This window comes from Hevea brasiliensis, chromosome 9 (genome assembly GCF_030052815.1).
Source record: "Hevea brasiliensis isolate MT/VB/25A 57/8 chromosome 9, ASM3005281v1, whole genome shotgun sequence".
Classification (NCBI taxonomy): Eukaryota; Viridiplantae; Streptophyta; class Magnoliopsida; order Malpighiales; family Euphorbiaceae; genus Hevea; species Hevea brasiliensis.
Window position 1 is genome coordinate 11,193,171 of NC_079501.1, and position 14,497 is coordinate 11,207,667.

A 14,497-nucleotide genomic window follows, 5' to 3' on the forward strand; every position below is an offset into this window, starting at 1 on the left:
TAAATCGTTTGTACACAAATAATAAAAATAAAAATATCATAAAAGTAAATGACCTTTAAAGTTTTTTTCTATTTTATTTACATTTTTTATTTATTACAGCCTTTTTTTTTTAAATGTAAAAGAAACATTAACTATATTAGTCATTATTTGATATTATGAATAAAAATTATTTATTTAAAGTTAAATTATATACTTAAATTGGAATTAGATGTACGTTTGCATTAATTAATTAATTAATTTTTAAGTAAAAATTTAAAGGTAAAATATTTATTTTTATCCTGAGATTAAAAAGAGTCTATAAACTATTAGAGATTTACAGTTGACTTATGTATCATCTACCCATAAAAAACTTGAGCAATAAGTAAAATTTAAACTCAAACTCAAGATGAAATTCATCAAGAGCTGACTTTTTAACTGCTGAGTTCATTTTTTGTGTTCTTAATTAACCCATTATCAATAGATTTGATTTTATTCAATCAATCTATTTTTATTTATCATTTAAAATTTTTATATTATTATTATTAATAAAATAATTAAATAATTTAAATTATAATAAAATATTCATTACTTTAACTATATTACTTTATATCTCATCTAATTATTAAAAGAAAAAAGTAAAAGTGTTAAAGATGAGTTTTATAAAATTATACGATAAATTTTGACAACTGTCCTTGAACTTATCTAGTTATAATATTACAGTACCTCAATTTAAAAATGTAACATAAAACTCCATCAACTTTTAAATTTTACAGAGTAAAATCTCTCTAATATCTAATTATCAGTTTTTCAGCTTAGTATTTTTCTTTTCTCTTTCAAGCCATACTTAAATTGAACAATTTTTCTCTCTATGGACAAAATAATTTTTCATGCATAAAGAGAATAATTTTATACTTTGCATAAGAGAGGAGAGAGAAATATTGACTAAGTATCATGCGAGAGCTATTTACATCAATTTATAACTGAAAAATCAGTAATTGAAAGTTAGAGAGATTTTACTATGTAAAATATAAAAGTTTAAGGGATTTTATGTTAAATTTTAAAATTAAAAAATTATAGTGTTATAACTATATAAATTTATGGATAATTATTAAAATTTATTTTAAAATTATATTAATAATTATTATATTTAATAAAAAATAAATTAAAAAAATAATGCTTCCTAATTTTTTAAAAATAATATATAATTATGTGTAAAATAATTTTAAAAAATAATAAATAAAGGTGAGAAAAAAAAAGTAATTTAATATGAAAAAGGAACATTTATTCACTTTAGATTTGGGGGGTAATCGGACGCACAGATTTTTATTCGAGTTGTTGATGGAAACAGTGGATGGAGCGTGTAGGATACACTCCGGCCAGACAAGGTGGATCCCCTTTATCTCTAGTTTGTTTTTGAATTTTGGAAATATGGATGATAAATAGAAAAAGGTTATCAATAGTGACAGTGATGGTGACATTGCATGAAAAAAGACATGATATTGCAGTACAGGAACAAAGCCAAACCTAAACTAATAATGGAGGTGGAGGAAGGAGGGCAGTACTGCTGCAACCTGTCTAAAAAAGTAATTTAAAAAATAAAAAAGAAAATTGGGTCCACGTGATAATGTGAATTGCTGACGAGGCAATGCGCTGTCCGCCATGCTCTTCTCCATACATGCAATTTTCGACATTATCGATCATGCCATTTTCTCATTACATGTGGACCCCATTTACGTCTTCATTTCAATTTATTTTATTTTATTTTAATTTATAAACATTATACTATATATATATATATAGAAGTAAAAAATTAGGATAATAATTACTTTTTTATTTTAAATGATTTGTAGATAAAATTTAAACCATAGACTCTTATTTAAAAAAATAATCACGCGTTAGCTATTTATTTAAAGTAATTTAATAATATTATGTTAAATATTTCTATGTAAATAAAAATAAATTAAATAGAGGAAATTCTAATTTTTTTATTAGATTGTTTGATTACCTATGGTAAAAAATTATAAAATTTATTTTTATTAAAAAAAATTATTATTTAATTTTTTTAAATCAATGAATGCCGGCTTTTCAGTTATATATTTCTAAATAATTTAAATTTTTTTTCCGATGTGTGATTTGAAGTTTCAACCTCTGCTGACATGTATCTTCTTGTCAACTTCTGTATAGATGAGAAGGCGTTATTGCAAATCAAATCGATTTAAAGTTTATGATTTATTAATTTAATTTTTAATTTAATATATTATTAAGTTACATATTTTATTTGAAAATATATAAATCAAAACAAATTCATGAAATAGATACATATTTCAGTATTTTTTATAAAAAAATAATTTAATCTTTCAAACTTAATTTAATATCAGAATTGTTCCTTTGTCCCAATTATTGTTAATTTAAAATAACTTAAATTTTATTATATCAATAAAATGTCCCTCAATTTAAATTTTATTTTTATTAATTATTTAAGTTAAAGAAAATAACTCAAATAATTGAGCTAATACTTATAAATGCAAAAATTATAAGGATTAAATTATTAAAAAATAAATTGTAATGCATTAAACTGTTATTTTCGTCAATTCACTAACAGTAAGAAAATAATTATTTTACTATTAGAAAATAAAGTTCAAATATTAATTTATTTTTCATTTAAAATAGAAGAATTAAACCATAATTTTATCATATCTAAAAAATTAAATTATAAATTATCTAAAATTAACTGTAATTAATAATAATTGTTTAAATTAATTTTAATATGAATTGTATTAAAATTTATTTTGGCATTATTTTTAACTATTTCATTAGAATATAAATAAAATGTTGTTATTAATAAAATTATCATATAGTGTTGCGTGTCCTAATTTATTATGTTTATATCGTTGTGTTCGTGTTCAGGAAAAACAATTTTGACTCCTTTTAAAATTTGACTTGAAATATTATTTTTAATTTTTAAAAAATATTAACATTACTCTTATTATAATCAAACACTTTATCTGTTTAAAAATTATTTTAATATATAATTATTAAAATAAAAATAATATTGATTTTTTAAAAATTATTATGATAACGTAACTTCTTTTTTATTTAATCAAACAGTAAATTTAAAACAAATATAAGTAAGAGACATTTTATTACAAAATTGTGATTTATTTTAATTTTTTTAATTTATTAATCAAATTAAATGGTAATTTATTAATAATTTTTTATTTATATGTAAATTTAATTGTTTTATTTTATAACAAAATTTTAATTGACTTATAATCTAAATCAAATAATTTTTTTTAATATTTTAATTTTCTTTTGTAATAATAATAATAATAATAATATCATTATTAAATGATTTATTTATTTTAGAATTGGACCTATTCTTAACACCTGGAAGAAAATGATTTATGCGAGGAATTTTCACAATAGCAATTCAGATTAAATAGAAGAATCGTGACGTTTTTGTTTTGGTTGGGGAAGGTTGCGTCTAAAATTTCAAAGTCATTGTTATTGATTAATTGGATGTTTTGAAAATGATATAATTAAAATTAGAAAAAAAAAATGATAATAAAAGGGGTCCTGCCGTATCGGACATGATTATTTAATTTAAAAAAAAATTTCAAATTTTATGGCTCAAAACTTATTGCCTTAAAGTATAAAAAAATATAATAAAAAATAATTAAATTACTTGTAAGAATAAAATTGTAATATATTCCGATGGCTAACCCATTTTTTATTAGAATATAGAAGATAAATTGTATCCTTTGTATTGGTATATGAATCTTGGAATAGAAGCAGACGATGGGCATCTCATCTCTTCCTCTTTGCTGCTTCTTCTCTGGCATAGAGTGGCATAGTTTTTTTTTTTTTTTTTTACCTGATTTATTATATTTTTAAAATACAAAATATATAATGAGATTTATTAATTTAATATATAAGTTATATATATTTATATTTTAAATATATAATAAATTAAATTTAAATAAAAATTTTCTATTTTTTTTTATACCATTAGCCATTTTAGTCAAATTAAGATTCTCCAACTAACTCTGTCATATTTTATTTTATTTTATTTTTAATTAATTAATTAATTACTTTTTTTTCTTTCTGTTGGAAAACTATAGCTTTCCAAATAATGGAGGAACATGGTTTCCAATCTCCCTCAAAGAATCAATCAAATTGAGACTATCATATACTATTTAACGAAAGATATGGGGCAACTGATATATATCAATAATATTTTGTACGTTATTGTAATTTTCTTTGTGATTCGTTTGTAAATGGATGATTGAATTTATTATTTTTTATTTATTTAAATAATACATATAATTGAAGATTAATCATTTAAATAGCTCTAGTAAGTTAAGATTATCAATTTTTTTAATCACAAATTTTTCCATGTATGAATTTGATTTGACATTTTATTATGATAAAAAGAAAAATAGAAAAAAAAAGGGTTGGCTTTGTAACTGGACATTTCAATATGAATAAATAAATAAATATATATATATATCTCTACTATTCAATTGTGTACAGTGATAAAATTAACTGAACTTTCAATCAGAAGACTTGTATTCAATTATTGAAGAGAGCATATATTATAAAAAGATAATTGAAAATTAAAAAAAAATTAAATTTTTATGAACTATAAAATAGATAAAAAAAGATATCACGATATACTTAAAAAAATAAAATATCTACTTAAACTCTATTTATTTCATGAAAAATATTTTATTGAAACACATTTTTTATATTTTCCAGTATGATGACACTCAGAAAAATTAATCAATATAAAATATTTTTCTAATTAAAGAAAAAGTAAATAATTTTAAGAAAAATAATTTTCATTTTTTAAAAGAAGAAGTCATTTTTCACTTTCTAACATTTAAAAATCTTATTAAAATATGAACACACTTATACATAAATAAAATAAATAAATATTATTAATTTAATATTACAACCAAACAACAGAAAATATTTTCATAAAATTTTTTTAAAAAAAATATTTTTCATAAATAATATTTTTTACATACAAATCATTTACTGTGAAACAAATAGAGCCTTGGAATATATTATTGGTACCCAAATTTCCAAATGTTGAATTGTTGAAGGCCTTTAGATAAATGGGGATTGCAAATTCCATATGATGGAGGGTATTATTGAATTACTATTATTTTCATTTATGATGGAGATTGGATAAAGAGAAAGGTGCAGTTGAGAGAATGGTATGATTCATCAGGCAAGGAAGCAACCTAACATCAACATCTAAAATCTAAACAGTGAAACAAAGATAAACATGAAAGCAATTAAAAGGTGTCGTTTTAAGGGAAAGAGAGTCAATTTCTGAATTCCATAACCACATGAACAAGTGAAAACAAAGTAAGCTTCGTGTACGATTGTGTCATTTAAGAGGTGGATTTTGATGCCTGATACCATCTGCCTGGCTTGATAGTTATGTATTTCTGATTTTTAACCACATCGCCCATTTTTATTATGTTCTTTTGTCATGCACCAATCATGCACTTAAAAAAATCCCACATGAATACAAACACCCATTATTAAGAAGATGGAGATTTCCTTCTTGCCTCTATTCACGCTATCTTCATTTTTCAACTTTGATAGGATGAAAATTGTTCAACTTTAATGGGATGAAAATTTATAGGATGCAACATTAATCTGTGACTATCATTAGATTAATGGATTTCACACCTATCAATTTACCGATGACTATATGTATTGTAGTAACTTTTTAAAAAGATATATGCTCATTTTAGAGCATGAAAATAATTAATTTTTTTTTTTTACTATAAATTAACTTTCGAAAATCGTTGTTTTTAAATTCATAAATGAATGGGTTAAGAAGATTTTCTTTTAAAACTTTCAAATACTTAAATTTTTTTTTAAATAATAAAAATATAAAAATTAAGAAAAAAAATCTACTTTAAAAAATTTTATTTTTAAAAAGTTATGAAAATTTATCAATTAATTAAGAGTAGTATGATTGACTTTCCTTCATATTTAAGATATAAAAAATATAAATGTTTTAAATTTGAGTTATCCATCTATATATTTAGAAATTATTTATTTTTATTATAAAAAAAAAAGAGAATTCTCTCTTGTTATATAACTCACTAATTATTATTTATTTTCTTATGTCTCTATTTAATAAAAAAGTGTGGAAATCTCAAAGAGTAAATCAATAAAACCTAATCAAACATATTTTGCAAATGGGACCAAACGGGTTTCCTTGTTTTTTTGGGGTGATGTGAAATTGAAAAAGAAATAGCAGTGGCAAAAGATGCCCTTAAAAGGCAAAGAAGGGAAACAAAAATGGGAAGAGGAAGGGCACTCTCTCATTACTAGTTAATTTAGTTTGGTTAGAATTGATGGGATTGAGATAAGATATGAGGTGTGAGAAAGAAGGTTATTGCTCTCTGAGATTTGGTTGTCATCCATTGGACCATAGAGGTTGAAGATTACTTCCCTGATTTGGGTCCCAACCCAACCCAACCCAACCCAACAACTACACTGTCATGCCACGTAACCCAACGTTTAATTTGGCTCAATATAATTCAAATTAAATAACTTTTTTTTTTTAGGTAATTAATTCTCAACCGCATGCAACTCTTGAATAGTAGCTATGAAATTAAGGCTTTAGTTATTTCAATTTGAATAAATAATTTTATATTTAATTTAAATTTAAATGAAATCTATCATTTCATGGAATAATTATTTTATCATTTTAAATCTTTATTAAAATTTAAAATATATTATAATTATTATATCAGAGAAATATTTTAAATTTAATATAATAAAATTTAAAATAAAAATAAAAAATAATTTTCTCATTATTATCTTAGCTCATTCCATGAACAATAATTCTGTTTGAATGAGAGTGAAAATGGGGTAAAAAAGTTATAAGCGCATGTTTAAAAAAAAGTGAATTAATGAAGGGTGAAAATAAATAAGGATAAGTCTCACATTTTCTTATCCTTCATCTTATTTTTTTTTTTTATGTAAGAATTATAATTATTTTTATTTATATACATCTTAAATTTATCATTCATTTATCTCATCTCAAACATATAAATTATACATTACCTCTTTTTATTTTTTTATTAATTTACTAATTTTTAAAATATAATTTTTTTTTTATTGTAACCTTTCTTTCCTATTTCTTTTTACCTTTCTATCACTCATCATTTTCTCACCCATCTAAATAGACCTTAGGGAAAGAGAGAAGATAGATTATTGAATTTCACACTACTATTTGCTAGTTTGACATTGAATTTTACACTATGATTGAAAACTTTTTAGAGAGGAATGAAAATAAGAGGAAGATATTTTCTTTTCATTATTATTTTTAATTTTTATTTGAAAAAAAAATAAAAATAAAAGATATATATATATATATTGAAAATGGTTAAAAATAAAAAGGTAATTTTATAACTTTTTCGTGAAAAACAAATTTCCTTATTACTTATTTTTATTTTCTCTCCAATTTTTTTTTTTTAAAATAACACTTATTTTCTTTTTTTCTTTTTATTTCTCTTCTTTCTTAAATAAGAAAAAAAATTCTTATCCCTCTTCATTTTCTTCAAATTTTTTTTCCTTCATTTATTTTCCACACATCCAAAGAGGTTTGAGGATTTCTAAAAATAAAATAGAGAGGGATAGGTACAAGAAAAGAATTTTCAGAAAAATATTATTTTGAATACTTTAAAAATAATTTAAAATATTATTTCATTATTTTTAATATTTTGATGATTAAAATATTTTTTAAAACAGTTTCAAGGTCAATAATAATCAGAATCATATATGTCGAAGACTGCCATCTCAACTACGCAGAATCCAAATATGATGAGCTACTAGAGCAAAACAACAATCTCTCTCTCTCTCTCTCTCTCCATCTCTCTCTCTATATATAAAGTTGCAATTAAATGTTGTCCTGACACCTGTAAGCTAGTTTGGGAAAAGTGCAGATGACCAACCATGACATTTGTAAAATAAGGCTCTGTGCAACTAAATTCTGCTGGAGGGCTCAAAATGACTCTGAAGAGTTGCAATCTGTAGCAGCTTCGCAATTGCATTCTTTGCATCCTGCACAAGTTCATTGGCAAAACTAGACCTTCGGTTTGGTTACCACCTAATAAATATGGATGCTTCCTTGGACTATCAATCATCATCAGCAGGGATTAGTATGGTTGTTTGAAACTCAGGGTTTTGGGCAGGACGGGTGTTATGGGCGTTGTGGTTCTTTTCTCATATCCTCCCCTCTTGCTGCAGAGGGTCTTGCAGTCAAGGAAGCTCTGAGCTTTGCCATTTCCAGGGCCTTCAATTCCTGTGTGATCGAGTCTGATTTAATGCAGATAGTTCAGTCATCTTCCTCTCAAGTCGCTCCTCCGTGGGAACTTGAAGTCTTTGTTCATGATATCCGCGGACATCCGGCTTCCTATCCTTCTATCAAATTAGTGTTTGTTCTTAAAACAGCAAACAAGTGGGCAAATTGGTTCGCTAATGAGGCTAGAGTTGGTGATGTCAGAGCGGGGTGGGTCATAATCCCCATCGCCTCTCTTGTGTCTCTCTTTATGCAAGGATAGTGATGCACTGTTGCATTCATGAATGAAGTTCTTTCTTCAGATAAGTAAATAAATAAATAAATAAAATCTGCTGGTAAATTGACACCTTTCACCTATGGACCTGTACACAGGCTCAAAGCTCCACCAGGCACCCTTGGGCTCAGGCTTTGATAGAAGTGAGAAATCATTAAAAAATAGTATTTTATTTTTAAAAATACTTTTAAAATTTTTAAAAATAAAATTTTTATTTACATTAACGGGCCACACTGGGTTCGGAAGAGACCTTACAAGCTGTGCTCAAATCCAGTTCAGCTCGCCCAGTAATAGGTCTATGAATCACCAACCAAAAAACAAACAGAAGAAAAGACTTCAATTCTAGCCAAGCCATCTTTGACTGACCTAGTTGATCAAGCAAATATGTATTCCATCAACAATATTTAAAAAAAAAAGGCAACTATTTTGGCAAAAAAGATAGAACAGAAAAGGAATAGAAGTTGCTTGCTAATGCTAACATTAAAGATTCTCAAAAAAACCATGATAGGTAGAGAGAAAATGAAATAAAAGGTCAATAAGACAAAATCTTAGGCACACTCCCTCATTAGTCACTATCTCTGAACATGAAAGCTCACTCTTCATCTTCTTCATCCCCGTCACCACCAGAACTCTTTTTGTTAGCAGCCCTTTGATTCTTTCTCTTCACTCTACCAGGGCGTCCACCACCAAAGGGACTTGTCAACGAGAAATCAATGTGCTTTTGTGAGTCCACCCTCACCATAAATGAGGGAATATTAACCACCTGTCTCCCAACCCTAACATACCAAAATAAATATTAAGGGGCAACACCCATAACCAATCCAAGGGCAGAATCTTATAAAGGATCACCAAGTCACAAGAATGATTAGTTTTCATGCAAAGAAGTGTGGCTTCCACATGAGGTGCGCATTATAGTGGAGAGTGATGAGCATGGACTCCGTGTATGGAAACAGCTATATAGCAGATGGAACTAGTAATTCTCAAAAGCCAAATGTTTAATTACTTCTTGAAAAAATGTGATAATTAAAGCCAGGGTTAACAAGCAAAGTGCTTTAAAGCAAAAGCAAGTTGGATCAAATATGCTCGAAAATCCAAAACAACCCAACAACTACAAGAAGTTGAGGAAAAGGTTCTCAAGAGCACAGACCATACGATCAAAATGTAAAGACGCAACAGTAATTGAGATTGGTGAGTACAAGGCAATGCGATGCAGAACCTTGGGCATACAAAAATATTGTCAAGAAAAAAAGTTACAGAAAGATCAATCATCAGTTGAGCCAAAGAAAATTATTTAACAAACAAAAAATAATGTGAAGCAAACCCATGGCCACAAGCTTCGCCATGACACGACTTCAACAATCAAGATCTTGAACATAACTGATATAAACATTCCTGAAGACAAAGAACAAAGAGCCCCAAAACAAAGATAATGTCTATTCAAGCTCAACAAATGATCAGATACATCACATATACCACCAGAACCATGTTTCGAACAACTAACCATTAGAATACAAGCTTAGTGAACTCATTTGTGAGACAGCACCAATATAAATGAATGAATGAACGATTAAAGAAATAAAAGTGGATATGATTATCAAGGACAGAGACACTAAAGTTCTGTTTGGCATTTTTTGACATTTTATGACCATAAAAATTGCAAAAGAGAAATTGACAATTTCAAACTGATTTTTTTTCATAGCAAGTAAATACACATTTTCTAATAAGATAGTTTCAATCTTAACACCAAACACATTATAAAATGATAACACTACATCACCATGCATCTAGCAACCCACACTACTAGCTCAAAGACAATAATTGCACTCGAATGTGTCAAGAGAAACTCCTTAAGAACTAAAAACTAAGATCAAGTAGTTACCAAGAAGAATATAACACACAAATAATTCACAATAAGTTTGTTATATCCGCCCAAATTAAATGCGACATACAAATTTGACACCATATATACCAAAATTCAAGAAACATTACTTGAATGTCGCACTTAACAAGCTATTTAAACTCACACTTCTAGATAAAAACTATTTCCTTACCATTAACAAGTTCATAAATCACCTCACCACGTCCCAGAGTATGGCTCTCATTCAGCCTCCTCAGAAGTGTTCTCAAAATTTTATAACCAATGTGTGAAAAACAATATCAAAATAAACCTTATAAGTACTGCAAAATCATTTTTTGTTTTTAAAACCAAATTAGCGAACAAAATGAATAATGTATAGTGCACTAGCAGAAATATAAATATATTAATGATAAAAATCATGAAACATATGCAAAATAAGTTAAGAAAATACTATACCTAATGTGCCTTTGCCTGATGAGCACTCTGGCATGGTGGATTGACTTGGCCATACCCGACTTGAACACGAGAGTTTGAAGACGGCGCTCAAGAAAGTTCTCTACAGTCAGTGCCAACACATAATCAAGCTTGTTCTGGCTCTCATCCAAAAGACCATACCTATTCATCCTCCTTAGAAGCGCTTCACCCTCAAAAATACGACGTGGGTTTTTCTCATCAAGTGTAAGAAGCATTCTTGCTGCATTACGTATGCGGCTCAATGCATACTGAACCCTCCAAAGCTCTCTCTTACAACGAAGTCCATACTCTCCAACGAGCTTCAGCTCAGCATCCAAACGCTCCTTCTCATAGGGACGCCTTGGTTTCTTAAAGGTTTTCCCATCTATTGAAAAACAAAGAGTTGTTCAACTAGATGCCAAAAATACAGGAGCTCTTATACCCAGTATTACAATCAATCTGAAAATAAAAGTATAGAAGCTACACAATGATTGTATCCCTATTAGAATACAATCAATACAACTCGCAACTGACGACACTAGTAACCACACAGCATCAATATGAATAAAAGAATTAAGTAAAATCACAGAGGAGCGAAACAACAAAATAAGCCAAAGGCAAAGCAGATCACAAAAAATGCAGCCAAAACATGCTTTGGTAAATCAAGAAACAAAAACGTAGTACAACTCACAGTTGCGGTAAAAAGAGACGTGAACCATGTTCACTAATTACCGGCGCTTTCCTCTGCGAACTTATTGTTGCAGCGACGAAAACATACAAGAACGAAATAAAGAAGACGAAGCACAGAAGGAGGGAGCTTTCTAAGCATTGGATCTTGGTCGTTTATATATGTGCATTTTCTTTATTATTAGTTTTTGGTTGGGTGCAAAACCCTAACCCTCGTGGTTGGGTAAGTGGAGGTTTTGGGCGGGCTCAAATATCAGACAAAACCCATTCTTTTGATGTTTTTTCTTTTTCAGTCCAAGCCCAATCCAATTCTACAGAGTACATCTGAAAAATTAATATATTTAATATTATTTTTTAAGAAAAAAATTCTGTTAATATTTTTAGAATGATATAAGAATAAAATATTAAATTATAGAAAATAAATATAAAAAATTTTTCATTTTGATGAATGATATATATATATATATATATATATTTATAAATTTTGATAAATGATATGTTAATTCATTGTTACAATGAGAAATTTAAATATGACAATGTGATTACTAATATACTGATATTAATGACCGATGTTTTTTCGGTCTGAAATCTTAATAAACCTTAACGCAATTTTTGCATAGTTAGCAGATCCAAATGATTTATGCAACAGTACGTGCATGTGCATATATCCTCTCTATTAATAAAAAAAATTATATTTATGTATATTATTTTTTAAACAAAAATTATAAAATTAATTTTAAAATTCAATAAAAAAATTAAAAAATAATTTTAAATTGTTTTTATTATTTTTTTATAATAAATATCATATTTTTAACTATTTTTTAATAAAACGATAATTTTAATTAACATTATATTATAATTTCCTTATAAATAAAATTAATTGATTAATTATTTAAAAATATTTATTTTTAATAATAAAAGTTAATTTTATTATTATAAAATAAAAAATATATATATTTATTTTATTTTTTTAATTTAAAAATTATTTTGATTATTAATAGGTGAATGCAATTTTTCTTTTTTATAAAAAAATAAAATTCAAAATTTTCTTATAAGATAAAAAAAAAAAATCCTTTTCAAAAAAAAAAAACCCTAATTATTTACTTATATCGTTGATATACAGTTTTTCCAACCTAAATCTTTGATTGCCACGCGTCTTCTACTTCAATCAGGGTTTTAAATAATACAATAAAAAAACGATTTCAATGTAAAGAATATACGCTTGCATTTTAGTTGTTTGAAGAATTTCCTTGAGAGAATGATTTAGTTTGGTGGAATGCTTTGATGGGTGCTTATCTGCAAGCGTCTCAGCCCACTGGGACAACTGAATTGTTCAGGCAAATGTTTAGGTGTGTTTTGAGAGTGAGTGCTGCCTCGGTGTTGAGTGGTTTGTCTGCTTTTGTTGATTTGGGAGATTTACTTGGAAGAGTGTCCGTTCACGCGCATTGCATCAAGGTTGGCTTTTGTTCAATTTTATACGTAGTCACTGCTTTGATTGAAATGTACGCTAAAACAGGACATAATTTTTGATGGGGTTGTTAAAAAGGATGCTATTCTATGTAATTGTATGATAGACAAGTATGAAAAAGTTGGGCTGCTTGAACAAGCTATGGTTCTACTGCAGATCATGAAACTCGAAGGAATGAAACCAAATTCACCTGCATTGGCAGGGCTGCTTTTGGATCAATAAAATTAGGCCGGTGTCTGGTGATTATGTAGAAGAGGAGGGATTGGGATGTAGTTCTTTCAACTGCTTTGGCTGATATGTTTGCTAAATGTGGGGTTTTGGACAAGGCTATTCAAATTTTTGAAGATTGAAAGAAAAGATGTAAAATCTTGGACAGCAGTGATTTTAGGTTATGGAGTTCATGGGCATTGGGCAATCAAGAAATGCTGTTGATCTCTTCTACAGGACCGAGAAGAAGGATTGAGACCAAATGAAGTTACTTTCTTGGGAGTTTTAAGAGCTTGTGTTGGGTCGGTGACAAAAGCAATGAAATGTTTTGAGAGGATGATTCAAGTATGAGGCTTTTTACCAAAGATTGAGCACTATGGACGCATGATTGACCTTCTAGGTCGTGCAGGCTTGCCAGAGGAAGCTCATGACCTGATCAAAGGATTTGCCCATAAGGAGTGATGCCACTGCTTGGCGTGCATGGCTTTCAGCTTGCGAAGTCTATGGAAACGTTGACCTAGGGGAATGTGTAAAAAGAATATTGGTTGAAATTGATGATCAACACCCGACCAATTCGATTCTTCTCTCCAATACTTACGCCATCGTTGGAAGATTGCAAGATCACAGCAGATGGCAGGAAAGGGACGAACACAGGATAAGTGATAGGCCAGTTGAAAGAAAAGAAAGGACAGTGAAGGAAGCTGGATGCAGCTCCACTGAAGTTGATGGTTGCTGGTCAGAAGGTGGCTGATGGCTGGGACGAAGAGAAAGGTGCTGTGTCTCATGGGGCTACCTGGTAGGAAGGGGTAAAAGAGAAAATTTATATTTTTATAAATAAAATTTTTATTGTAAGTTTGCCCCCCTTTTTTTTTTTCCTGCAAGCAACAACATGATAGTCTAAGAAAATATTTTCCTAGATTTTTTCATGAGCAAATTATTTTCCGCAAAAAGAATGGTATATATCGACTAGCGTAACTCATTTCAACTTGTCTATCTGACAATCACCTAATTTAAATGCCACTACCAAAGTAAATTATATATGAAGAAAGCATAAAGTATGCATTTTTATGCTTCCTTTGTGATTGGTTTAATTAGTGATGCCAATGAACAAATAGTGTCTGGAAGAAATTCACCATTCCAAAGTAAAATTTCTTTTTAGATATCTGCATACTTTATTTTCATTTTCTGTTAACAAGTATGAGGACAACTATTGGACAAAAGAAATAAGAGGAATAT

At 27.7% G+C, this 14,497-nt stretch overlaps 1 protein-coding gene and 1 pseudogene across 1 annotated transcript; one reads left to right on the plus strand and one right to left on the minus strand.

The window, feature by feature from the left end:
* Positions 1-8,928: 8,928 nt before the first annotated feature.
* Positions 8,929-11,756, minus strand: LOC110635225 (40S ribosomal protein S9-2). The gene is made up of 3 exons (XM_021784472.2): positions 11,591-11,756; positions 10,903-11,284; positions 8,929-9,364 (listed from the first exon to the last, which is right to left on the minus strand). Exons 1-3 carry the CDS (start codon positions 11,616-11,618, stop codon positions 9,181-9,183), a joined length of 594 nt encoding a protein of 197 aa, XP_021640164.1. The 5' UTR covers positions 11,619-11,756; the 3' UTR covers positions 8,929-9,180.
* A 392-nt stretch (positions 11,757-12,148) lies between these two features.
* Positions 12,149-14,445, plus strand: LOC110635212 (pentatricopeptide repeat-containing protein At1g26900, mitochondrial-like; annotated as a pseudogene).
* The last annotated feature ends 52 nt before the right edge of the window (positions 14,446-14,497 follow it).